The sequence below is a fragment of the Crassostrea angulata genome, chromosome 1, assembly GCF_025612915.1.
Source record: "Crassostrea angulata isolate pt1a10 chromosome 1, ASM2561291v2, whole genome shotgun sequence".
Taxonomy (NCBI): Eukaryota; Metazoa; Mollusca; class Bivalvia; order Ostreida; family Ostreidae; genus Magallana; species Magallana angulata.
This window is the reverse complement of record NC_069111.1, coordinates 83,657-110,777: the sequence shown is the minus strand read 5'-3', so window position 1 is coordinate 110,777 and position 27,121 is coordinate 83,657. Positions and strand designations below refer to the sequence as shown.

At 35.2% G+C, this 27,121-nt stretch overlaps 2 protein-coding genes across 3 annotated transcripts; both read right to left on the bottom strand.

The window, feature by feature from the left end:
- Positions 1-2,772: 2,772 nt before the first annotated feature.
- Positions 2,773-4,043, bottom strand: LOC128175948 (uncharacterized). The gene is made up of 3 exons (XM_052841876.1): positions 3,980-4,043; positions 3,626-3,679; positions 2,773-3,236 (listed from the first exon to the last, which is right to left on the bottom strand). Exons 1-3 carry the CDS (start codon positions 4,041-4,043, stop codon positions 2,773-2,775), a joined length of 582 nt encoding a protein of 193 aa, XP_052697836.1.
- Positions 4,044-5,707: 1,664 nt separating this feature from the next.
- On the bottom strand, positions 5,708-26,922 carry LOC128158849 (elongator complex protein 5-like). Of its 2 annotated transcripts, XM_052821825.1 has the most exons (3): positions 26,858-26,922; positions 8,451-8,558; positions 5,708-7,509 (listed from the first exon to the last, which is right to left on the bottom strand). In XM_052821825.1, exon 3 carries the CDS (start codon positions 7,343-7,345, stop codon positions 6,446-6,448), a length of 900 nt encoding a protein of 299 aa, XP_052677785.1. In that variant the 5' UTR covers positions 7,346-7,509; positions 8,451-8,558; positions 26,858-26,922; the 3' UTR covers positions 5,708-6,445. The 2 variants fall into 2 exon arrangements, with proteins under 2 accessions (XP_052677785.1, XP_052677792.1); XM_052821832.1 differs by lacking the exon at positions 8,451-8,558 and having other exon boundaries at positions 26,858-26,915.
- Between the last annotated feature and the right edge of the window lie 199 nt (positions 26,923-27,121).

The window sequence follows — 27,121 nt, the reverse complement described above, 5'->3', positions numbered from 1 at the left end:
TTAGTGTTTAATAGATAAGAGATATCTAAATTATATCTTTCGATACAAGCGTTCAAGAGTTGATTTAAATCATTGTTAGAATGAATAAGTTTTGAAACCCATGATGCTTTTAAAGCTTTGACCTTAGTTTCAAAATCGGTGATACCAATCCCTCCATCTGATATATGTCTTATTAGAGTTTTACGCTTTATTCTTTCTCTTTCCCCCCATAAAAACGAGAAAATAATTTTGTTTACTTGTTTAAATATAGTTTGATCAGGGTTTTCAAAAATTGTTGCGACATAAAGAAGCTTAGAAACAATTAAAGAATTAATTATCTTGCATTTTCCGAAAAGAGTTAGCTTTCTTGTTCGCCAAGAGTCCAATATTTTTTCGAACACTCTAAGCTTACATAGCCAGTTTTTTCATTACACTCTATTTTATTATGCCCTATGTAAATACCTAGACATTTTACTGTATTTATGTTTATTTTGATACTTTTTATGGTTGTATCCTCCTTAAGAATGTTTCTAAGTTCTCCCTATACTATACATTCGGTTTTTGATAAATTTAATTTTGTTCCTGAAACATTTCCAAAGTTTTCTATGATTTGGATTGCTTTTTCTAAAGAGGTTATGTCTCTTAAAGGAAAGGTGCTTCATCGGCATGTTGATTACATTTTATTTCTTTTTCCATATTTTCTAACCTAAAGCCTCGAATTGAATTTGAGCAATTAATTTTTTCATTTAGAATTTCCATTACAAATAAAAATAGTATTGCTGATACGGGACATTCTTGTCGTATTCCTCTGTGCATTTTACATTTTTTTTTAGAAATCCAACCATTATTTTTTATACAGAAATTTGGATTGGTATACAAAATTTTTATCCATTTAATAAAGTTATTCCCAAAATTGAATTTTTCTAGTGATTTTATTAAAAAGTTCCATTCAACTGAATCGAACGCTTTTTGGAAGTCATCAAATAAGAGAATTCCTTCTTTATTTGTATTTTCGCAATACTCGAAAATATCCAGAATAAGCCTAGCATTATTGCCAGTATATCTTCCTTTTATATAACCCGATTGATTTTTACTTATTAACCTATCAATTAATTTTTGTAATCTTCTTGCAAATATAAATGCAATTATTTTATAGTCACAATTAGTGAGACTTATTAGTCTGTAATTTTCTAACTTATCTAATTCCCCTTTTTTATGTATGAGTGAAAGAACTGAACATTTTTGTGTAGAAGTTAATTCTTCTTCGATATAAATTTGGGATATAGCTTCATATAAAAAATTCCGGATATTTTTCCAAAACATCTTATAAAACTCAACAGGTAAACCGTCTATTCCAGGTGACTTATTATTTTTCATTCCATTTACAGCTTCTGCGCATTCTTGTAATGTTGGGAAATTTTCACAGTATTTTTTATCATTTTCTGACAACACAGCGGATGTATTAATTTGGGCAAGATATGGTTCAATTTCATTTAGCGGTATATCTTTTGAGGAATAAAGATTTTCATAGAACTTACATAGTTCATTTAAAATGTCGTTAGTCTTTACAAAGGTCGATCCTGCATTGCTAACTTTATTTATAACATTTTTTGATTGATGCTTATTTTCAAGTCTTAAAAAGTAGGATGAATTTTTTTCTCCCTCGTCAATCCATTTGGCCCTTGACCTTATTTGTGCTCCTTTTGATTTAATTTCATATAATGCGTCTAATTCATTCTCTAATTCTTTTTTCCGTATCATATTAATATTTAAATGATGTTGATGTTCTATTTGCTCTAATCCACTCTCGATAAGTTGTATTTTCCGTTTCATATTTTTGCTTTTTTCTTTACAATAACTAATACTTAAGTTTTTTAAAACTTTTAAGTTTGATCAATTCCCATTTAGTTTTTGGATTCATCTCTAGCTTAATATCATCTGGTAAATTCAATAAAAAATCGTTGATAATTTTACAATACTGTATATCAAAAAGGACAGACGTATTTAGCATCCAATATCCCTTCCCCCTGCTATTGGAGGAAATTTCGCATTTAAAAATTAAAGCAATGTGGTCGCTCATTCTTACATTTGAGACGGACGGCGGCCTACGTAAGTATATATTTTCCGGTTTATAGCAAAAAAGGTGCGTTAAAAAAACATAGTCTATTCTGGTTTTTGCGGTGTCGCTACCATCACACCAAGTGAAACCATTTTTTTCTGGTTTAATTTTTGCCCAAAGATCGACAAAATCGAAATGGTTTTGTAAATTTTTAAAACTATTTAAACTTTTATCTTTATCTTTTAACAGAGAACAGTTGAAATCTCCTACAAGAATTACATTTTCATTATTAATAGAATACTTTGAAATCCATTTTGAAACCTTTTTAAAAAAATCAACCCGATCGTTCTCAGAATTAGGTGCATAAATATTGACAAGTGTAATAATTTTACTATCATGTTCTATATTCAACAGTATAATTCTGCCATCTGCAGATTTATGTTGGTTGAGTAATGTAAAGTGAAATTTGCTACTTATCAGAATTGAGACACCTTTACTGTGTGAAGAAGTAGAAAAACTATGAAAAGATGTACCTTTCCAGCCTGAATTAAAAATATATTCTTTTTCAGATATAAAATGTGTCTCTTGTAAAAATACGACATCATAATTAATATCATTAACCCAATTGTATAAAATTACTCTTTTTTTATAATCATTAAGTCCACGACAGTTCAAAGAAATAAATTTAACAGAAGGCATTGTTGTGTCCGGTTAATAGAGTTAGTAGAGACAGATTAACACGTGTACTTATCGATGCTTTGCTGCCTGGTTTTTACCGCTCTGGACATGGAGACGGAACGCGGCTTCGTTCGTCGTTTGTCCGCAAGACGCTGTAACAGCTTGCCGAACTTGTTCTGACCGGGCCAGGCATCTGGAGCAGTATGTGCGGTTTTTTCGGAGTCCAAGCCGGTGCCCCAGTAGAGATCGTATACGGAGTGGGCGAAGATGGTATGGGGCCTGGAGGAAGCTAAAAGATCATTCATTTCCTTTAACTGATCAATCTTTGCACATATTATTTTCTCCATGACATCATCAGCTTCATCCCTCCACTGTGGGGTGTTAGTAACGGTGTTGCCGATTAGCTTGCACTCCAAAGACTTGGCATCTCGAATTGTGTCTGCTGCCACAAGGTTGCCTGTACGAATAGCTTTGGTTAGCTGGTAGGCCTGCTCTGCAGATTTGAAGTTTTCTCCAAATACTTTAAGATTGTATAAAATTACTCTTTTTAGAAATTCGATAGCACATGTTTTGCGCCTTGGACGGTAGCAACATTTTTTGGATCTGCAACAAATTTTGCGCAAACGCTTGAGCCGGGTTCGTGTCCGGGTTTTTTGCAGGCTGCGCAATTTTGGTCATTTTGACAATTACGGGTGTAGTGGTCATTTTTCCAGCATTTTGTACATAAGACAGTAGGCTTGTCAGAATTTTGCCCGCGATGCAGGATCTTGCATTTAAGCCCAGCAGAGAAGCTAAAGCGTGGTAGAGGTTTTGATGTAAGCGGCTCGATATATATAAAACGATTGCCATTCAAAACGCTTGTCATTTTATTGTTTGCAGGGTTTCTGATTTTTTCATATTTGAGCTCACTTTTTGGATGTGCTCCTAACTTTGACAGCATTTCAAGGATGGCGGGGTCATCAACTGAGAGGGGAAGAGGTCATGCATAACAATACACATACAATAATACAATGCGTTTACACTACACTATCGTAACTTTGAGCGATTCGTCACTGGGATGTTCTAGGCCAGCGGAGTAGGGGTTCGAGTCATATACAGAGATGTGGTGGTTTTTAAAGTCAAAGCCCTCACATAGAATAGAATCTCTACTTTGTTTATCAGTGAAATAAATTCGCCAAAGATTTCGATCGAGCTGGATACATTTGATAGCATCAGCACTAACACAATGACTGACCGCCTCAAGAAGATCGAAATTAGAAATACGTTCGTTCTCTTCTTTGTACAATTCACTATCCTTTATGTAGATAGGCTTAATTAATTGTGCCATTTTGCAGTGTCAGAAAAGGAAGTCAAAATGAGTGGTATTTACAGTTATTTACAGGTGCGATTCAATACATGTATATACACAATAGGTACTGGTAAACAGAACTGAGTATGTACTCACTCTTCAGTGTGATTTAGAAAATCCTCCAATAAATCACATGAAATATACGAAGTCGAACAAAATCAAAAACTTCCAAGGGGTAAATTATCCTAGACAATCACCCAGATGAACTTTAGAAGCACAAATTTGCATCAAAGCAAGAAAATAAAGTCAAAATGACAGAGAGGAGTGAAAACGCGTCCACTCTGCTCAATGTCCCGTGACCGGATGTTTTTTTATTTTAAAAAAGTGCAAGATCTTGTGTGCTCGCCTTTTTTGGTAAAGGTAGTTTTTTTTTTTTTTTTTTTTTTTACAAATTTCTACACGTCTTGACCTCATGACTTACAAAGCCCTAAACACGCGACTCAAATCTATTCACATTCACGCTTTGAGCACAACTATGCGACATGGGGATCAAAAATCAATCAAAGTACTGAAGAACTGATGGGAGTTGATTTTGTCGAAGTTTATTTATTTTAAAATCAATGATATGTTATTCTGCATTACAAGTACATGTAGTTTCTAATTTGAATTACGCACATTTTAATAATATGAACTTTTAGACTTTTTCGACAAGAATATCGAGAAACCCCCATATGAATCATGTTAGATAATATTTAAAGATAAAATTAATTCAATCAAACTATGTATCAGTGATAGAATTTTTTTAAAAAAATGTATTGATCCAAGCAATATTGAACTCTAGTCTCGTTCAACCAAACGCTCGGCTGACACCGTAAATCTCCTCCAAGGATTTACGGAGACAGCCGAGCGTCGAGTTGAACGAGACTATATTGAGCTCTGGCGTAGGAATACATACGACTACAAAAAATATTTAAATTGTTCGTACCATTTAAAATCTGACTATTTTAAACAATGCTTTAGCATACATTACATCGAATTTATCAATTATTTTCAAGAACTAAGTCTTGTCAGCAGCAATGATTTGTGCTTAGGTCCAAACACTGTTTCACTTTCGGTTTGTCTGAGTAACTGCATAGGAGAGTTGATTAAAATCAACTCCCAAAAAATGGATAAAAAAAATTGCTCAAATAAAAAAAAATTAATCAGATTTCTTCAGGTCTCAAGCCCCCAAAGAGTGAGAGGGGTTTTAGATTGCTTTTTTGGTACACGTGTCTCTTAAAAAAACTTAGTTAACTTTCAAACACACTATAATATATTCATGTATACTATTCGCAAAGCTTGATTGACGCACCTCCTTCTTGTTCAAATAATAAAATGACTTATATAGCCGTAACAGCGAAATCAGGATTTTGCAATGAAGTGTACAATTATTTTAATCAATTATTTAATAAATATTTTGTTTATCAGAGTCTCCCTGACAGAAATGTTTTTAAATGTTTTCCATACAGACCATGCTTGGAGTTTTTAGCTAAAATATTATAATATTTTTGTTTGAAAGAGTAAATTTAGGTGGTTAAACATACTGGGTAATCACAGATTATAAAGATTACCGAGACGAGTCATTAACCATACGACTTATGAGACCACCTTATAATATTATATGAAAATCATAATGATCTTTAATAAAATATTGGACACTGAAGTGTGGGTTGACAAAATATTGTATTATATCATCATACATGTATGATTCAAAATTGTACAATAATCATATTTTATGTAAATTTCATACTGTATTATATGATACATTATTTACCAATACACTACTATACAATATTGTATTCTATAATACTTTACAATATTGTGTCCAATTATACACCATATGGTACAATATAATACTGTATAATATTTTGATACAATATGATGTTTTATCATTTGATGTGACATTGTATTAAGATTTGATATTGTATTATATTATATGACATTGTATCATATTATTGTATCTTATTATACATTTTTGTATCTTTCCCATAATACAATATCATTTTTATTATTCGTATCATTTTATATAAAACAATATGATATTGTTTTACACAATACGCAATTGCATCACGATTTTATATTATATAATATTGTATCATATGATACAATATAAATGATGTTTAACAAATTATTATATTGTATCATATGATACAATGTAATATACAATATAACATGATACAATATAGTATTATATAACATGATTCAATACCATGTGAGACAATATCATATGATACCCTATTTCATATAATACAAAATCATTTTCTACAATATTGTATACACTTGCTTGTGTTTTATTTTTTGAATTTTGATTTTAATTGAATTTGAACAATGCTTCAACATGTGTGCATATAGGTCAAGCAATCTGAAATCAAGTTTTTACAAAGTTGGATTAACTTCTTTGTTCAAATGTCAAGGTCATCATCAGGGTCCTCCTCATCGAAGTCATCTGCCTCATCTGGTTGATAAAATATCTTTCCCTCACCGACAGATTTTGCAAGGACACACTCTTGTCTTTCTTTATTGTAAGTGTAGGGGAGAATGACTTGGCTTCGTGCCTCTTTTTCTTTGTCAGACAATGATAAATTGAAGGTGAGATTTGCAGTTGGGTCCAACTGGTTTTGATCAGCAGGTAGATTTTGTGACGTCTGCTTTACCTCTGCTACTTCTGTAACTTGATACTCTTCAGTAATATTAAAACTCTCTCTGATTTTTACAACTTTTCCAGATACTTTTTTATGGAGAGTATTGCAGCAGAACATTGCATGAGGTGTTGAGATGGGAACCATCTTGTGAACTGTTGTACATGTATGGTGAGTCAAAGAGAGGCTGTTGTCGTCATGGAGATCACCATGGAGTAAAGTCACCACCTGTTGAACCTGTGACCTTAGAGCTTCAGAATATGCGAGTTCATGGAGAGTTTTACATGTGAAGGAAGGAGAGGTATGTGTCAATAAAGGACTAAGAGAGTCAATGACCACTGCTACAGATTTTGTTCCTAGTGACAGTCTCTCTCTGATGTAGGCCTTGATGTCAGTATGTAGACCTATTCCCTGTGACCGATCCCACTGTAGGAGATCTGTAGACGCTCTGTGTACTTTGACATTCTGAATTCCAAGTGATTTTAATGCTTCCTGGGTGTCTTGGCCTCGAACATCAAACAACAAAAGGTGAACTTCCTCTGTAATCTTTGACAGGGATACAATGTAAGACAGGAGAACATTGCGGCCATTCGCATTAATGGAATCCTCAATTAGTACAATTTTTGAATTTTCTGAGGCTGAAACTATATCTCCAATCATCATCAAATGGCAAACTCCACCAAAAATTGATTGAGGTAGTCAATGGATTAGGAGTCTTTTTTGATTTCAATGGATAGGTCTGCAATGGCTTGTTCATTAACCATCCACTTGACTGTTGATACTACTCAGCTGTGGATACAAGGTGAGGTCATACCAAACACTGCAACCTGAAATATATTTTCAAACCTTCTGTGAATGAAATAAAAAGTAGAAATTCTTTATTTATTTCATTTTATTCATAACAAGAGATGTTTGTGAAACACTTATGCCCCCCTCCCTTTGAAACATCCACAAAGAAAATGAAATTAAACTGCAAATATTTGGAATTTTTGTAAGTCCAAGGGACATAACTCTGTCGAAAATTGCTCTATCATACCCAAAACCAAACTTGGCCTAGACATTATTTAGATAAACTTGTATACCAAATTTCATATCAATATGTGAGCCCTCTGTGAAGAAAATGAGTGTAAACTGCAAATAACTGGATTTTTTCTATGTCCAAGAGCCATAACTCTGTCCAAAATTGCTCGATCATACCCAATATTGAACTTGACCTAGATATTATCATGATAAACCTGTATATCAAATTTCGTTTCAATAAGTTCATCCTTTGCGAAGAAAATGAGCGGAAACTGCAAATAACTGGAATTTTTCTATGTCCAAGGGCCATAAGTCTGTCGAAAATTGCTTGATCGTACCCAATATCGAACTTGACCTAGATATTATCATGATAAACCTGTACACCATATTTCATTTCAATATGTTCATCCTCTGCGAAGAAAATGAATGGAAACTGTTGGTGGACCGACCGACCGACAGATAGCAGCAAAGCAATATGCCCTCCCTTCTTCGAAGGGGGGCATAAAAATCATTAAAAGACATAAAGACAATAGATAGCTTAATAGTTTATACATTGTAATTTAACAACAATTAGCACATTAATCACTAAAGCATCATGTTGCTCATGGTGTAAAATGTAATTGAAAAACATCACCTAAAATGAATAGCGTGTCATTACTAGTGCATTTGTACTACAGATAAATCTTCTATTTAAATAAAAAATTTAATATTATCATAATGATTAAATCTAAATTGACAAACAACTTACTGGTATTGTTTTCCACAGAATACTTTATGTTAGAAAAAAACATGGACCTCTGTTAAGCAGTTAATCATGATGCAACTTGCAAGCATTATCAAAAGAAGAGGTTATGATCTGTAATAAGAAAAAACACCCAATTTTATTTGAATCAATGTACAAATAACTTTTTTAATGTTTTGGTTGAACAAGGAGGATTTGGTGAATACATATGAAAAGAAATATATAATTTAGGGATAAGGATCTCAACCATGTCCAAGATAATTACCCTATTATAAAAATTGGATGATGGGAATGACTCCAAAGGCAATTATTTGTTCAACCCACAACTCAATGCATCTATGTTCAACCCACCACTTAATACATTTTTGTTCAACCCGCCACTTAAAACATCTTTGTTCAACCTGCCACTTAATACATCTTTGTTCAACCCACCACTTAATACATCTATGTTCAACCCACCACTTAATACATCTTTGTTCAACCCGCCACTTAATACATCATTGTTCAACCTGCCACTTAATACATCTTTGTTCAACCCACAACTCAATGCATCTATGTTCAACCCGCCACTTAAGGTGGAAGGCTACATCGTCACAACATGTCTGACTTCCGTTCGAAACGCCATTGTGTTCCGGATTGATAACATTATGTTGTGGTACAAAATAGCTATACACCGTTTAATTGAACTCTTTTAACTAAGGAGATGAGATAGGAATGGAATCATCAAAACGCTTAGAAAATATGTCAATTTTCTTCCTGTTTAAAGCTTTTCACTAACATTGATTATCAGCTGTTTTGTACGGAAAACGTGGAATCTAAATAATATACCGTTTCCCTGCTCTACTGCTATTGGCAATACATTTTTGTCATGTCATCTGCAACAGACGATCATACATATGTGGCGGATTATCGATATAGGTAAGCAGATGTCAAATTTTCATTTAAACTATATATGTATGATGAATATAAAATGAAAGTACCGTACGTAGTACTATCTCTTGAATTGATCCTAACTTCCCAAATTAAAAAAAACATTTGCAGTAAAAGACTTTCATTGAAACTTTGACATTAAACTAATGTATTTTGATTAAAATAAATACAGCTAGGTAGCAATAGCAGTGGAAGCCCGGATTTGCAAGCCAAATGAGGGAAAGACAGAATTCTGAAAAGGAGCATGTTTTTCATTTCCACACACGCATGTGTATCACTAGGACATCTAATGTATGTATTAATATGCGTATGGTTGTTGTTTATAATTGCTATTGTATATAAAAAAGTAAAAGGCAATTAATAATATAATTAACTACTAATATTTAGTTTTAAAGAGTTAAATATATATGCATTCATCAAAAATATAATTTTTCAGCTTCAAACATTATCATAAGCACTACTTATCTTTTATCTACATATTTAGCATAGACTTGTTCCTTTTTTTAATTTTTCTTCGTGATTTTTATTAATTAATAGATTGATCCCAAGATATTTGAGACCATGTAAAATAAAGAAAGACAACTCTTAAACAGGATCTTTCATACCAAGATTTTTGCAAAAAATTAAGTATTTCCTTTAATTTTTCAATTTCATTCAATTTCTTTTCTTCATCCCATTCAACAACGAATATTGTTTATATTTTCAGGTTTTTGTGGGAATTTGTCCAGCAGTTTGCCTTAAAAGAATTTTTTTTATATTTTAGTTTCATATTTATGTGGATTCCAATAAAAATCATACCAACTTCATTCGTGATTTTTTTGTTTTTCATTTCTAAACTTAATAACATTTCACTTTCATAAGAATTTTAAGACAGAAATGTTTAAAAATTTGATAAATAAGGGGTTATCTGGAACCAGACTGATATTTTAAAAATTCTCTAGAAAATAGTGTATTGTATTTTGAGGTCTATTATTGTTGAATACTGTGCCTAGTATTGGTAACATATGCATGCAACAAAAATCTCCTACACTTACTTGGTGTAGAGATCCACCTTAATACATCAATGTTCAACCCGCCACTTAAAACATCTTTGTTCAACCCACCCGCCACTTAAAACATCTTTGTTCAACCCACAACTCAATGCATCTATGTTCAACCCACCACTTAATACATCTTTGTTCAACCCGCCACTTAAAACATCTTTGTTCAACCCACAACTCAATGCATCTATGTTCAACCCACCACTTAATACATCTTTGTTCAACTTGCCACTTAAAACATCTTTGTTCAACCCGCCACTTAATACATCTTAGTTCAACCTGCCACTTAATACATCTTTGTTCAACCCGCTACTTTAAATATCTTTGTTCAACCCACAACTCAATGCATCTATGTTCAACCCACCACTTAATACATCTTTGTTCAACTTGCCACTTAAAACATCTTTGTTCAACCCGCCACTTAATACATCTTAGTTCAACCTGCCACTTAATACATCTTTGTTCAACCTGCCACTTAAAATATCTTTGTTCAACCCACAACTCAATGCATCTATGTTCAACCCGCCACTTAATACATCTTTGATCAACCCGCCACTTAATACATCTTTGTTCAATCTGCCACTCAATGCATCTGTATTCAACTTTCCACTAAATGCATCTTTGTTCAACCTGTCACTCAATGCATCTTGATGTGAGCAGGTAAAACATATATAGTTTTAGGGGATGTGTCTATTTTGAGACCATTTTCATTTTATTTGCAAGAGATCGTTTGAAGGTCACCCCCTCCCCTCCAAAGAACATGGCCTAAGTATATCAATTACTCATTGATTACAGAGACCTTGACCTCATTGGACAAACACTGCAATGACATGACATGCAGTCTCAGTTTGGTTTAAGTGGGCAGATGATAAACTGATAAAAATAAACAATTACAAGAATATTTGATTCAGCTTATGCTAGAAATTTTACAATGCTGAAATCACCAAAGAATTGAGCTTATAAGAAATTTATTATATTATCCTAAAAATTTTGATTTTTAAATAAAATGATCACAATCTGCATTATTCAAAATACAGTCAAATTCCCTACTTACTACAAGTGCAACTTGGATGCCCATAATTAGGACTACATGTGGTATTATGCATAATCTATACTACTATATTAAAATAATAAACTTCAATTCTTTAGCTTTAATACCGAGAAATCGGAAGAGTACTGTCTTTTGTTTTATATATTTTTAACATCATTGGTATTTGAAGATTACCAAATTGTTTTTATTTTTTCTCACTCAGGCTACGCTAATTAATAATCAACAAAAATTCCTTTTAAAAATCCGGAAATCATCTGAATTTTTTGGATTTTACAATCTTGCGCATGCGCATTACATTCACGCTAAATCACGGGATGCTCTTTATTTTATGTTTCCACAATATCATATTTGCATGGATAAACTAAACAAGAGGCCCATGGGCCACATCGCTCACCTGAGGAACAATAGGTATGATAAAGTCAGCTTAATGGAGTCAAAATACAAACAATCTGGACAATGTACAATAATACATGTAGATCCTGTATAAATAAAATCCATTTTTCCCCCTTGGAACTCGGATAGCCCTGATTGCTGCCAATATTTACAAGAGCAGACTTTAATCACCGCTCCTGCACACGTTACGCAGGCAGGGGTGACCGCACAACTACACAACTCAACAGGTACCAACATTTACACAAGCAGGCAGGGATGACCGCACACTTACGCCAACAGCTCAACCTAACGCAAACATGGACTTCCACACACTTGCGCTAGAAAGGCCTGAACACCAGCAGGGATGACCATACACTAGTGCTCGCCACACTAGTGCTCCGCCGCAACCACCACCAATACAAGCACGTATGACTGCACACTTGTATTAATGCAATACAGGGCAGGAATGACCGCACACTTTGTATCAAAGTTTAGAAAACACGTAGATTAGATAGAGCAGGGATGTTCTCACACTCAATCTATCCATACCTGTTTAAGTTTAACCCCAAACAGTCACTCACCTTAATGCAATAGACACTGTCCCTATATATGTGCCAGCCTTAAATAATTCATAGTATCTAAAAATTGGAAATCAAAAATAAACAAACTAATCCGGCCTAACCCAAAACTTCTTATGCAGAACAACTTATATACATTGAATATTTATTATTGTATAAAAATAATCATCATAATAATTGGTTAACAGTGGATGCATTAATTAAAATAATCAAGAATCAATAAATCAAGGGCAATAACTCAATACAGTAATACAAAAAGATTCTAATGAAAAAATAGCTGCCTGCTTTAATTTTATAGTCATATCACATGTTGAGTATTGCAGTTCTCAAAAAGATCCTTTACAATTGTTTATATATGGGATATTTAGGTACATCAAACTCTGAACCTTCTTGTGAGGCCGAAGAATTGTCCTGGAGCCAAAGTTTTAACAATTATAAAGAATCATATTGCTGATTAGTTTCTGAGAAGAAGATTTTTAAAAATTTACTTTATATATTCCTATGTAAAACTTTAACACCCCCACCCCCCCCCCCCCCCCATATGGCCTCAACCTACCCCCAGGAATCATGATTTTCACAACTTTGAATCTACACTACCTGAGGATACTTCCACAAAAGTTTCAGCTTTCCTGGCTGATAAGTTTCTGAGAAGAAGATTTTTAAAGATTTACTCTATATATTCCTATGTAAAACTTCGACCCCCCATTGTGCCCCACCCTACCCCCAGGGATCATGATTTTCACAACTTTGAATCTACACTGATTGAGGATGCTTCCACACAAGTTTCAGCTTTCCTGGCTGATTAGTTTCTGAGAAGAAGATTTTTAAAGATTTACTCTATATACATGTATTTCTATGTAAAATTTTAACACCCCCCCCCCAATGTGGCCTCACCCTACCCCCAGGGATCATGATTTTCACAACTTTGAATCTACACTACCTGAGGATGCTTCCACACAAGTTTCAGCTTTCCTGGCTGATTAGTTTCTGAGAAGAAGATTTTTAAAGATTTACTCTATATTTTCCAATGTAAAATATCGACCCCCCCATTGTGGCCCCACCCTACCCCCGGGGGTCATGATTTTCACAACTTTCAATCTACACTACCTGAGGATGCTTCCAAACAAGTTTCAGCTTTCTTGGCTGTTTAGTTTCTGAGAAGAAGATTTTTAAAGATTTACTCTATATATTCCTATGTAAAACTTCGACCCCCCATTGTGGCCCCACCCTACCCCCAGGGGTCATGAATTTCACAACTTTGAATCTACACTACCTGAGGATGATTCCACACAAGTTTCAGCTTTCCTGGCTTTCTGGTTCTTGAGAAGAAGATTTTTAAAGATTTACTCTATATATTCCTATGTAAAACTTCGACCCCCCATTGTGGCCCCACCCTACCCCCAGGGGTCATGAATTTCACAACTTTGAATCTACACTACCTGAGGATGCTTCCACACAAGTTTCAGCTTTCCTGGCTTTCTGGTTCTTGAGAAGAAGATTTTTAAAGATTTACTCTATATATTTCTATGTAAAATTTTGACCCCCCCCCCCATTGTGGCCCCACCCTACCCCCGGGGATAATGAATTTCACAACTTTCAATTTACACTACCTGAGGATGCTTCCACACAAGTTTCAGCTTTCCTGGCTGTTTAGTTTCTGAGAAGAAGATTTTTAAAGATTTACTCTATATATTCCTATGTAAAACTTCGACCCCCCATTGTGGCCCCACCCTACCCCCAGGGGTCATGAATTTCACAACTTTGAATCTACACTACCTGAGGATGCTTCCACACAAGTTTCAGCTTTCCTGGCTTTCTGGTTCTTGAGAAGAAGATTTTTAAAGATTTACTCTATATATTTCTATGTAAAATTTTGACCCCCCCCCCCATTGTGGCCCCACCCTACCCCCGGGGATAATGAATTTCACAACTTTCAATCTACACTACCTGAGGATGCTTCCACACAAGTTTCAGCTTTCCTGGCTGTTTAGTTTCTGAGAAGAAGATTTTTAAAGATTTACTCTATATATTCCTATGTAAAACTTCGACCCCCCATTGTGGCCCCACCCTACCCCCGGGGGTCATGAATTTCACAACTTTGAATCTACACTACCTGAGGATGCTTCCATACAAGTTTCAGTTTCCTGGCTTTCTGGTTCTTGAGAAGAAGATTTTTGAAAATTTCTCGAAATTTTTCATTAATTTCTTATTATCTCCCCTTGAAAACGGGTGTGACCCTTAATTTTCACAACTTTGAATCCCCTTTGCCTAAGGATGATTTGTGCTAAGTTTGGTTGAAATTGGCCTAGTAGTTCTTGAGAAGATGTTGAAAATGTGAAAAGTTTACGGACAGACGGACAGACAGACGGACGACAGACAAAATGTGATCAGAATAGCTCACTTGAGCTTTCAGCTCAGGTGAGCTAAAAATGATAATACAAATTTGTGTAAATTTTCATTAAAAATTTGCTACATGTATATATTCTGTTCATGAAAGTAAATATGGGAGATAACTCTAACTCAGTGCGTTTAATATGAAAAATTCCAAGAGTTCTGAATGTCAACATGGTGTGCAAATTTGATGCATCTGTTTCGTAAATGCCCAACATAAAATGCAATGTCAACCCGAGCATGCACGGGTCAAAGTCTAGTTAAAGTTATATAAAGAGCTATAGAGCGCGTTTCAAAATACCATTGATTTTCCCATTCAGTGAGAGTCAAAGTTTACATCAGCAGCTTGCTAAATTCAGATGGCTGGTCGCTTTGCCAGCATCAAAGACAAGCCACCGCCACAATAATGCATGCGCTTGAACAGTGCAGCTGCATTCAAAAATAGTGTACTGCTGGTTGAGAAACAAATATTTTTCTTAAATTTACCAACATTTGAAATTATTTTAATGTTCAGAATGACTTTATTAAAATATGTCAAGAAAAAGAGAGAACTAGGCTGGTTAAGCTAACTACAGATTGCAGTGGGCGGAGTCAAGACATTCACTGCTCATGACTTGAATGAGAGAGAGAGAGAGAGAGAGAGAGAGAGAGAGAGAGAGGGATGATTCAAACATGTAATACGATGTTCAGGAAATCAATACATAAACAACATTTCTCAGTAAACACATGTATATATGCATGTATGTACCTATGTGAATAAATACTTAACAGTCTTCATGCAGAATAATTGTTAAAATGGCAGCATTTCTTTGAAAACGGCAAAGGGACCTGGGGCCCGTTTCACTAAAGGGCGTACGCCCGGCATAAGCTTACGCCTGTCGTAAGTCCGGACTTAAGTCAAATATTTGGACTAAGGTCCGTTTCACTAAAAGGTGTAACTTTGCGCCCGCCTTAAGTTAAGACAAAAATCTACGCCTAGCCAAGGGTAGTCGTAACTTATGGCGTAAACAGGAATTGACTGTTAATTCTGTTGCTGAGAATATCTGTGCTGACCGTAATGTTAAACTGTTCAATTTGTCATGTAAATTTTATTAATTTCATATGAAATTAAGAAAATAGAGAGTTTTGATATGTGGTACCAATTCTCGAATAGAAATTTTCTTACCATGTTTTATGCACATTCTTTATATTTGCACTTGTCGTTTACATGTTTAAATGACATATGATACATGTATTTAGACAATCGATATATAGTTTTCGTTCGTTTATTTTTATTCAATAATTTGATTTACATTTCATATTTTTTAGTAAATTGGGCAATGAATAATGCAGAAAATTGAATACATGATGCACATGTAGTACAAAGGTATATTTGTATAAGAAATGTCTAGCATTTCAAGCATTTCACCCCCCCCCCCCCAAACTTCCACGCAAAATAGGTGTGAGTGGGATATTAAGTGAATTATTGACTTTTATATTTTCCTCTTTTTTTATTTCATTTTTGGTGAGTAAAAGGTGTTAGCTCAGGTAGTTAAACTAAGGTTAATCACAAAAGTATTCTCAGCATTGTTAAAATGTAAATGCCAAAATATGATGAAAGCTCCAACTATGGTTTAGAGTCGTCAAAAGTCCCTAATTTTTTTTAAACATTAGATAATGTAGTTATCATACAACCGATGCAAAACACTGACTCCAGATTAAATAGATTTTATTTCGTAAGTTACTTACACCTACTCTTTATTAACTTCAAATTTATATGAAGCCTCGTTCAATATACTAAATACACATGTAATTGTACTTGGGTAGTTTATGTTGAGTCCATCATATGTCTGACACATACATCTGTACCTTAGTCCGAAAACTTGGGTGAAACATTTACAAATAAACGTGCATGCACTTATGGTTTGTATGTACCCTTTCACTTAAATAATTCGAAAAAAAAACTAACTTCGGAAACAAACTGTGTAAAAAAAAAATTAGACTTGGAATTCATCCCTAGGTATTTTTGCTCCACATTTTACAGTGACACAAATCTTAACATGAAATTAATAAATATATATATTTATCCGAGCCTCTTCGTTTTTTCTTTTGCATGAAATATTAAAATTTCATTATTTTTATTATCTGTTGTATGGTTGTTCGATGCTTGCTTAATATTGTCCAATCCATGGTTAAATAGCTCATTACTGCATTAATTCGCTATATTTTCTATTTTCAAACAAATTCACTGGTTTTCTTTCAATGATATAGCAAGAGGAAACCAGAAAATTTATTAAAAAAATATTTATACTCTGGCCATAATTGACGCATGATCAAAAGAAAGAGAAATTCCAAGGGTGTTCAAAGCATGGTTAAACCACCGTAGATATCCATAACAAAATAGTTCTGTTGAGTTAATAATTTTGAATGAACATATCCTATTTGCTTCATCAAATATATCTTTCAAATAAAACATTTCAGCAAGTTTTGCTGTGTGATTTTGTCACTTAACTGGATGAATTTGCTGAAATACTTTACGGTGTTTTCTCTCTCTCTCTCTCTCTCTCTCTCTCTCTGACACAAACACAATTGACAAGTTTCTATCTTTTTATCTAGCTATAGAATATCTATCTATATATCTATTCATCTATCTTCCTTTCTACTGTATATCATCTGTCTGGGCATGTGCATAAACTCGTTGTCATAGACGTAAGTCTGGCCTTAACTTAGTCCGATACTAGTGTTTACGGCCAGGCGTACACCTCTTAGTGAAACGCAGTTTACGCCGGACTAAATTTTGGTGTAGACCCTAAGGCCTAACTTAAGTTTCAACGTATCTTACGCCTTTTAGTGAAACAGGCCCCTGGCTTCCAATGTAATCGTGCTGCATAGATGTTTTGGCAGCTTGTCTTTGATGCTGGCAAAGCAACAGTCATCTAGATTTAGCGAGCTGCTGACAAAAACAAGACTGTCAACAAGTGGGAAAATTGATGGCATTTTGAAAGAGCTCTAAAAATAAGGTTAAAGATAGTTGAAACCATATTGAAAATAAGAATGTCACAGGTTATCACCACTGTGACTTCATAATGTAGTGATGACATCATAAATTTTGTCCTTTTTCTAGAAAATATCACACGTATGCTTGCTCAAGTAAAAATTTTTGTTACAGACAGACACACAAGGGTAAAATATTATACCCCCTTCTCTTTTGGAGCATGGGTATGAAAATGACAATATTTTCATTCGTTTGAGAAATTGTAGGAAGTAGCTAATTTTTGTGACATCACAGATCAACTGCTATTGGACAATGTCTGTATAATGTTTTATGAAGATTTGATTTTGATACAATACTATTTAAAAATTGGTTATAATTAGGGGACATCTATATGACCATATCAAAAATAGTCCTTTATGTTAAAAACAAATATCATGTACTCCTTATGCTTCTCATCTTTTTTTAACTGTCCATGATATTAATATTTTCCAAAAAATGGAAAAAAATGAGCTCATCAGAGAAATATCATACACATTCTTTATTGCAGAAACTTCTAATTTGCATACGATCAAAATTCTTGGATATACTGATTGATATGATAATTAAGGTTTATATATGTGTTATCAAGGTTTTAGGCACCAGCATATAGATTGTGTGATCAAAGTTCTTTATAGGTATACATTTTGAGGGTGATCACTGGGTGAGGTCCAGATATCCATGATGCTGTGATCAATGAATCTTTGGTATACAAGTATGATTGATGCTTTTAGAAATGCTTTGGTTGATTTATTCTTACCGGTATATATGAGTTGCGATCAGTGTTCTTGATATACATTTTATGTTTTTCAAGGTTTTAAACTAGAACTGTCCTAATGGGACTAATACCCCCGCTAGGCTAATTTCAATTAAGACAAATAATCAAATTGAATAATAAAGGTTTGGAACACATACAAAAAAAAAATTATAGAATTGTAAAAAAAAAATTAGTTAACAAAGAAAAACTAAAATCAAAATTGTCAGAATTTCACGATAAATACATATCTATAACAGTAATACATTTACAAATTTATGTATCTGATGATATTTTTTTTAAAAATTTTAATTGATTTAAAGAAATACCAACAAAACGACAATAACCCCTCCCTTTGCAGTAAATGGAAATACCAGTAGCCTAGCAATGCTCTTCTGTTGATAAAACTTTCAATATCTTTCTAATAACAGTCTTGACAGATGCAATTAGTTGTTTCAAATTTTCCTCACTTTCTCTTATGGCACAATGGAACTCCATATCAGAAAATTGATCCCATCGGACTATGATTTTCTTTGATGAGCTTGTTAAATTTAATAAACTCCCAAAACATTACCATAATTACCATACTATGTAAAAATATGTAAAAAAAAAAATAATTTAATATTACAAACAATTTTAAAATTGCCAAAACACTACAATCATATCTGTAATTTTGAATTTCTTTTAAATTAATGCTCAATAGGGTCATTTCGTCAATTTACTTGACTAATAAATTTAAACAACTTCTTAAAATAGTTTAAATTCTTTATTAATAATGATATTTATTTCCTTATAATAATAGAAACTTTTGGTTAACATGAAACAGTTTTTAAAAAGTCCCAAAACCATCACCCATTTTACAGATTATCAATTTCCCCTAAACACATGCTCCATCTGAACCATGGCTCAGATAATGGCTCCCTTGGGACAAATGAATTCAGCCACACTTGTCTTTGATGTTCTCATTAGCTCCCAAGAATTTATCATTGACAAACAAAAACTTTGCAATGTCAGTTGATGGAATACTTATAAAAAATAATTTTTTTTATTAATTAAGACATAAAGACAAAAAACCTCAATCTGGATGTTTTTATATAAATATATTTTAGAGTGTTTTAATACTATTAATTAATTAATAAAATCTGTAAGGATTACCTCCCTTACTTTTCAACATTAGTGTACAATATATAGAATAAGGAAAATGAAAATTGTCATAAAATCATTAAATCTTGTCTGATCTTAAAAAAAATTGCAGGTGCACATCTTCAGATGGTGTTAAACATATGTACAAATTTTCAAACTGTTCCATGCAGTAATAAAAAATTCTATAGGGGGGACAAAGTTGCGTCTACAGACAGACAGACGGACAGACGGACGGACGGACAGACGGACGGACAGGGTGAAACCAATATACCCCCCTAAACTTCGTTTGCAGGGGTGTAATAATACATCTTGTAACTGATATCATAGTATGTATAATGTTGTGAGGGATCAAAGTTTCTGATAATATCCATGATTGTTGGTACAAAGGGTTCCATTTAATCTGATAGCTTTCAAACTGATATTTTTGTTATTCTGATAAAATAACAAAACAACAAACCATTTCTTATATATTCTGTACATGTATATGGCAAAATGATCCACTGTCTCATGACTTTGGTTGTTTAATGAGACCATGACATGTACATGTATAGAGGGAATAATAGTCCATTGTCTCATGTCTTTGGTTGATAAAATTAGACCTTGACATGTATAGGTTGTTATGGTCCAAGGTCTCATATATATAGTAAATATAATGAGACAATGCAATGTTAATAGGGAATCATGGTTTGTGGTCTCATGTATATGGTTGTTATGAGATCATGATGTGTATATAGGTTGTTATTGTCCTAATAACAACAAAGCAGATTGGGATCAATTTGATTTTGATGTAGATTCAATCCTGAACACATCATTGGCTGGAGGAATAGACAAAAAGGTGGAGGCCATGGCCACAATAATGTACAATGTGGGAAAGGAGAGATTCGGTTTGGAAGAGGTCAGGCAGAAACAACAGAAATCAACTGGGCACAGAAATAGACGACAACAGGAAAGAGCGTCGATAAGGAGAGATTTGAGGCAGTTGTCAAAGAGATACAGAGTCGCACCCGAAGAGGAAAGAGCAGCTTTGGCGGAGCTAAGACAAGGCATGAGAGAACGACTGAAGATACTGAACAGGGCAGAAAGGAGCAGGAAGAGGAGGAAAGAGAGGGCCAGAGCAAGAGCAAGGTTTACAGCAAACCCATTTCAATTTACATCAAAGCTGTTAGGGAAGAAAAGCTCAGGAAAGCTGCTGGCTGAGAAAGCAGAAGTGGAAAACCATCTAAAAGAAGTCCACAGTGATGAGAAGAGGGATGAAGAATTGCCTGAGCAACCCAAACTTATTCAAGTATGTGAACCAGAACACATCTTCGATGAAAGCGAACCTACGGCCAAAGAGGTGAGAGATGTCATCCAGAAAGCAAGAGCAGCATCAGCGCCAGGACCAAATGGTATTCCGTATAAAGTTTACAAGAACTGCCCAAGGCTGACAAGACGTCTATGGAAACATATCCGGGTCATTTGGAGAAGAGGTCGCCTGGCAGACAGCTGGAATCAGGCAGAGGGCTGCTACATCCCCAAGGAGGAGAATTCCAAGAACCTGTCGCAATTCCGAACTATATCACTCTTGAACGTAGAAGGGAGGATCTTGCTCTCAGTAATGGCTAACCGCATGACAAGATACATGTTGGACAACAACTATGTGGACATAGCAGTGCAGAAAGGGGGAGTCCCAGGTGTATCAGGCTGCATTGAGCACACAAGCGTTCTCACTCAAATTATTAGGGAGGCCAGAGAAGGAAAAGGGGAGTTAGCTGTTATTTGGTTAGATCTTGCCAATGCCTATGGATCGATGCCACATAAACTTGTGCAGCTAACCTTGGAGAAGTATCATGTTCCAGCAAAGACAAGACATCTATTAGAGGAATATTTCAACAGGCTGGAGTTGAGATTCTCCATTGGAGATTACACAACCGCATGGCAACGACTAGAAGTTGGTATAGTCACTGGCTGTACAATCTCAGCCATACTATTCGCAGCAGCTATGAACCTACTGGTGAAATCAACAGAGAAGATGAGTAGAGGCCCATGGATGAGAGCAGGCATACGTCAACCACCAGTGCGTGCATTCATGGATGATATGACAATCAGTACTAAGACTGCAATTGAAGCAAGATGGACGCTCAAAGAAATAGAAGAGCTTATCAGTTGGGCTAGGATGAAAATCAAACCATCAAAGTCTAGAAGTCTGGTGCTGAAGAAAGGAAGGGTGACAAACTACGACTTCCAGCTTGGACAGGAGATAATCCCATCAGTCTCGGAGAAGCCAGTGAAATGCCTGGGGAAGTATTTTGATGACACACTGAGGGACACCAAGAACACAACCAACACTGTAGAACAACTACAACAGTGGATGGAGGCAATAGACAAAAGTGGACTGCCAGGAAAATACAAAACCTGGATATACCAGCATGGAGTACTCCCTCGGATTTTGTGGCCTTTGCAGGTGTACGATGTACCAATGTCCCGGGTAGAAGCTATGGAGCGCCTGACTACAAAATTCCTTCGCCGATGGCTAGCAATACCACAGTGCTTTAGTAGCGTGGGACTCTACAGTGAAGGGACTAAACTACAATTACCGCTATCATCTCTTGTCGAAGAATACAAGGTTACCAAAGTGCGACAACATCTAACACTTAGAGACAGTAAAGATGAGAAGGTGCGCGGAGCCAGGGTGAATCTAGAAGCAGGCAGGAAGTGGTCTGTTCAAGACACAGTCCGGGAAGCAGAGTTACGCCTGAAGCAAGCAGACATTGTGGGAAATGTAGCAGTCGGAAGACTGGGCCTGGGAACTATTACATCAACCAGATGGAGAACAGCAGGCAAAGGAGTGCAAAGGAAGCTAGTGCAAAAGGAAGTCCGGGTGATGGAGGAAGACTCAAGAATGGTTAAAGCAGTAGGCATGAAGAAACAAGGAAGCTGGGTGAATTGGGAAGCAGTAAGGCAGAGGAAAGTGACCTGGAATGACATATGGTCGATGGAGCCAAACAGATTGCAGTTTCTCCTAAGATCAGTATATGATGTGCTACCAAGTCCAACAAATTTGGCAGTATGGGGCTTAACTGATGACCCAAATTGCAAACTTTGTGGAAAACCAGCAAATTTGGAGCATATATTGTCATCATGCTCCGTAGCATTGTCTGAAGGCCGATATACATGGCGGCATGACCAGATACTTTCGGTGCTTGCAGACTCTCTCGAAAAAGCCAGGAAGAGACCACCACCAAAGGACAAGCGGCTCAAGTTCATCAACTTTGTTAGAGCAGGAGAGAGGGAGAAGACAGGTAGCACTGGGGAGGGTAGAGGACTTCTTGGCACGGCAGGAGACTGGCAAATGCGAGCTGACCTGAAAACCAGAATGCAATTCCCAACGGAAGTAGCATCCACCAACAAGCGACCTGACATAGTGATCTGGTCTCCGTCAAGTAGGCAAGTCATTATAGTGGAGCTGACAGTTCCTTGGGAGGAGAGAATGGAAGACGCATATGAGCGGAAAATGGGGAAATATCAGGAGCTTGTGGCAGACTGTCAGGAGAGAGGGTGGAGAGTATGGTGTTTCCCAGTGGAGGTTGGCACACGGGGCTTTGTTGGACAATCCCTGTGGCGAGCCCTGAGAGTCATCGGAGTTATTGGGTTAGAGAGAAGACAGCTCATAGGGCGACTAAACAGAGAGGCAGAAATAGCATCGCTATGGTTGTGGAGAAGAAGAGAGGGACAGTGGGGAAGACAGTGAGAGGCAATTGTGAATGTAAGATCATTTCACAGGCGGATAGCTGGATGGTCCCGGGCTGGGAGCTGATCACCCCAGTCGGCGCACCTCTGGAGGTTGTAGTGGACAGCGCCGAAACAACCGAGGAAGGAGGATCCACCTGATGACGGGATCATCACGCATCTATACCACCAAGATGTTTACAGGTACCTGTCCACGGTTTCATGTATCAAATACTTAAAATCAAACCATTGACATGTTTATAACATGTAATAGACCAAGGTACATGGTATCGGAATTGTTCACCCTATTTACCCATTTGCCGGAGTCCGTATGCCCAGAGTCCATTCCCCTTTAATTATTGTTTGCCCTAAACTTTGTTCACTCCACCTAGACCTTGCCCAAAATTCACATTATTTTAAGATAAAAATCTTTATTTCTTTTATTCTTAACTTCTTAAATGATTAATTATATTTTACTTTTATATTAACTTGTTTACTTTCAATAACTTTTTCATACCATTTATGATTTTAATTTTAAAAAAAAAAATGTAACTGGTTTAATTGTTAGATTTTGATTCCATAAAATTATAGATGGTTTTTTTTTAATGATTCACTTGATGTCTTTAAACAATCAAAGAAATTAAGACATTGACCAATTTAGAACATGCAGAAGGTGAGCAGCAGATGAGCACCAATCCTATCTTTGTGGAATTTATATACCCAAGGACAAGTTCAACACAATCCTTTGATCTCTAAATGAGATTAATACTTAGATGGAACATGAAACATGAAACTGTATCAAACTACTGTCAACCATTATTAGATATATGATTCACAATAAGTCTTTGTATCGTTCTAAGGTCATTATTAGGCCACACATAAAATTAATTTTTAGAATCTTATCCTCTCTCGCCCCTCTGAAAGTGGCCTGGCTCGATGTACTTTATTTATTTATTTATTTTTTTAAATTGTGAAGTAAAAAATTTTTGGGAAAATAAATCAGGCTCAGCATACAAAAAATTCAAAAATTTTAATGGCTGCTTAACATGTGGATTACCGTTTGATTCCAGTCATGTTTGTTAACATAAAGATACACATGTTTTCTTGCATTAACAGTTGCGTTGAAATAAAATGGAATTAAAAAATTAGAAATTGGTTTGTGCACTCATATCAGCATTAACATTTAAAAAAGTAGAGCAGTTGTTATTTCTAGAACATGAATGAAAAAAAGATGTCTTTAAAAAAACAAAGTGAAATCCACCCACTAGCCCCATAAATTTTGCAAATCAGGATGATTGAGAATCTAAATATGTGTATTAACTCTATGTAGCATTATGTAAAGGTGCTGTAATAGTGTTCTTTTGTATAATTATATACAGGTGAATCTCGATAACTCGAACCATGAGAAAGATCCGGTCATTTTGGCTCTAAAATTAAAGAAGTTTATATTCATGACGCTAGCCCCAGGCGTTCACTCGACCATGCAGGTAAGGTCCACATGGAGCTATAATTATACACTTGATCGGTTGTGTGTGTACACAGCAACCACTTACAGTAATCAAGAGTGAAAACAATGAAATATATGTATCGAGACCCAGGTTTTACTTCAAGAGATCAAGGACTTCGATAGATCAGATATCGGGAGATCAACAGTAAACTTGTTTAGTTATATCGAGAAAAAAATTGAAAGCATGATTTCACTTTGAGAGATCAAGAACTTTGAGAGATCGAAGTTAGAGCCATCCAGTGTCACCTGTATCTCTTCACATACAAGGTCATCCTTAAAAAAATGTTTGGAATTGCCACCTGGAAGTTTCTAGACCCAGGAGGGAGGAAGGGAATTTTTTTTTTTCAAACTTGAAGTTTAACTAACTAAAAATTGGAAAAAAATAAAAATCTTCATATATAAAAAAAGTTATCTGCGGGGTAGTTCAATCAGGCGGGAGGCAATTCAACTTCTTTCATTTTGGCTCAAAGTCTAAAATAATCAGAATATGAAAATATAAAAAATACAATATTTCTGTATCAAAACAAGGCGGATACTCCGTTAGACCTAAGCCGAACAGAGTCAAGAGCTTACGGACCTACAATGAACAGTGTCAAGGGCAAACACATTTTAGGGTGAATGAACATACCTTTGTGGTTCATGCATGAAGTTGTTGTACTTAGATCATGAAATGTATGGCATGTATGGACCATTAGGCATTATACTTGAGATATAATCTTGAGATATAATTCATTTCTGGACCAATTTCAATCACTTGTCATGATTAAAATTGTCATATTTGTGTGTCACACTTGCTTTAATTCTGTAGTTAGATCATCCTGCTAATGTATTTCTTAAAATCTGCAGTTCTTATCCTATGCTGGTGTATTTGTTTTGATTTTGCGATCAGTTTCACTCATCATCCTCGGGAAGCTTAATACAAAGCTTTCAAATTACTCCAAGGGACTCTTAATTTCTAAGGCTACAAAAATGGTGCTTTAAATCGTATCAAATTAACATACCAGCTGGATAAATTATTAGGTTAATCTTTTTTTAAAACAAAGTAGCTGCAGGTCTGTCTGGAAGGACGACTTGGGAGCTTCAGTGTCACCCATTGTAAAAATTGTATACTTATTGCGCACAAAAACGTGCGCTAGGTTTAGTCTGATTAACCTTATTTATATGTGTATTCTGTGAAAACAATTAGTACCATTAAATTCTTCAAGCAATATATTACATGTACAGATATTGTCTCTTTAAATGCCTCTGGTATTTTTTTTAACACCATCACATGTGACAAGCCCTGTAAAGTGAAGTGGTGCACTTTGTTTACATGCACATGATGCAAAGCTGGGACTCTCTATCTCCCTGTAAATTTAACACACTTGATTTTCCAAAGTCGGTAGCGTGCTCAGGAGAAAGTCTGAGGCAAGAAAAGATACGATACCAGTAGTAAATCGCATGAAGAATATAATGGTACTAATTGTTTTCAGTTAATTTGCGTATAAATAAGGTTAATTAGTCCAAAACAAGCGCATGTTTTTGTGAGCAGTAAATACACAATTTTTTCAATGGGTGGCACTGTAGCCCCCTGTTCATCCATCCGAATGTTTTCAGACTGGGAGCTACAGATCTGCAGCTAAATGAAAAGAAATTCAAATATCGGAGGACATGGAGGATAGTAATGATTATCAGAAGGATTATTTAGTCTCAAATAAAAGCGATTATATATATGATTGTCCAGGGAGATGATGGAACATTTGTCATGGTTAGCAATATTATACCACAGGCCTCTGAATTTCTATCAATAAGCCGGTAAATGTAGGGGGAAAAAAGATATAAACCCTACCTATATATAGATAGGGTGTATATCTTTTTCTTCCCCTACATTTAGCGGCTTATTGATAGAAATTCAGAGGCCTGTGATTATACACATTCAGTGAAACTTACTTGTCTGTCTTTTTTCCACAGCTGCACGAGTCGCCAAAAAAAAAAACCCGAAACGAAAGTAGCCTCGATGTGAGGGGAACGGGACGTTTCGCCCCTATTGACGTTTCGCACTGAGACGTTTCGCTCCTAAAGACCTTTCGCGCTGAGACGTTTCGCATCTATATTTATTATATATATTGCGATGTTTTCAGGCAAATTTTATATATATATATATATATATATATATATATATATATATATATATATATATATATATATATATAT

Coding starts and splice junctions, on each gene's coding strand:
- LOC128175948 (XM_052841876.1), bottom strand. CDS start 4,043: ATGGCACAATTAATTAAGCCTATCTACATAAAGGATAGTGAATTGTAC. Junction 3,680..3,979: donor GTACAAAGAAGAGAACGAAC/GTATTTCTAATT, acceptor TTCCCCTCTCAG/TTGATGACCCCGCCATCCTT. Junction 3,237..3,625: donor GTTAGGAGCACATCCAAAAA/GTGAGCTCAAAT, acceptor ACAATCTTAAAG/TATTTGGAGAAAACTTCAAA.
- LOC128158849 (XM_052821825.1), bottom strand. CDS start 7,345: ATGATGATTGGAGATATAGTTTCAGCCTCAGAAAATTCAAAAATTGTA.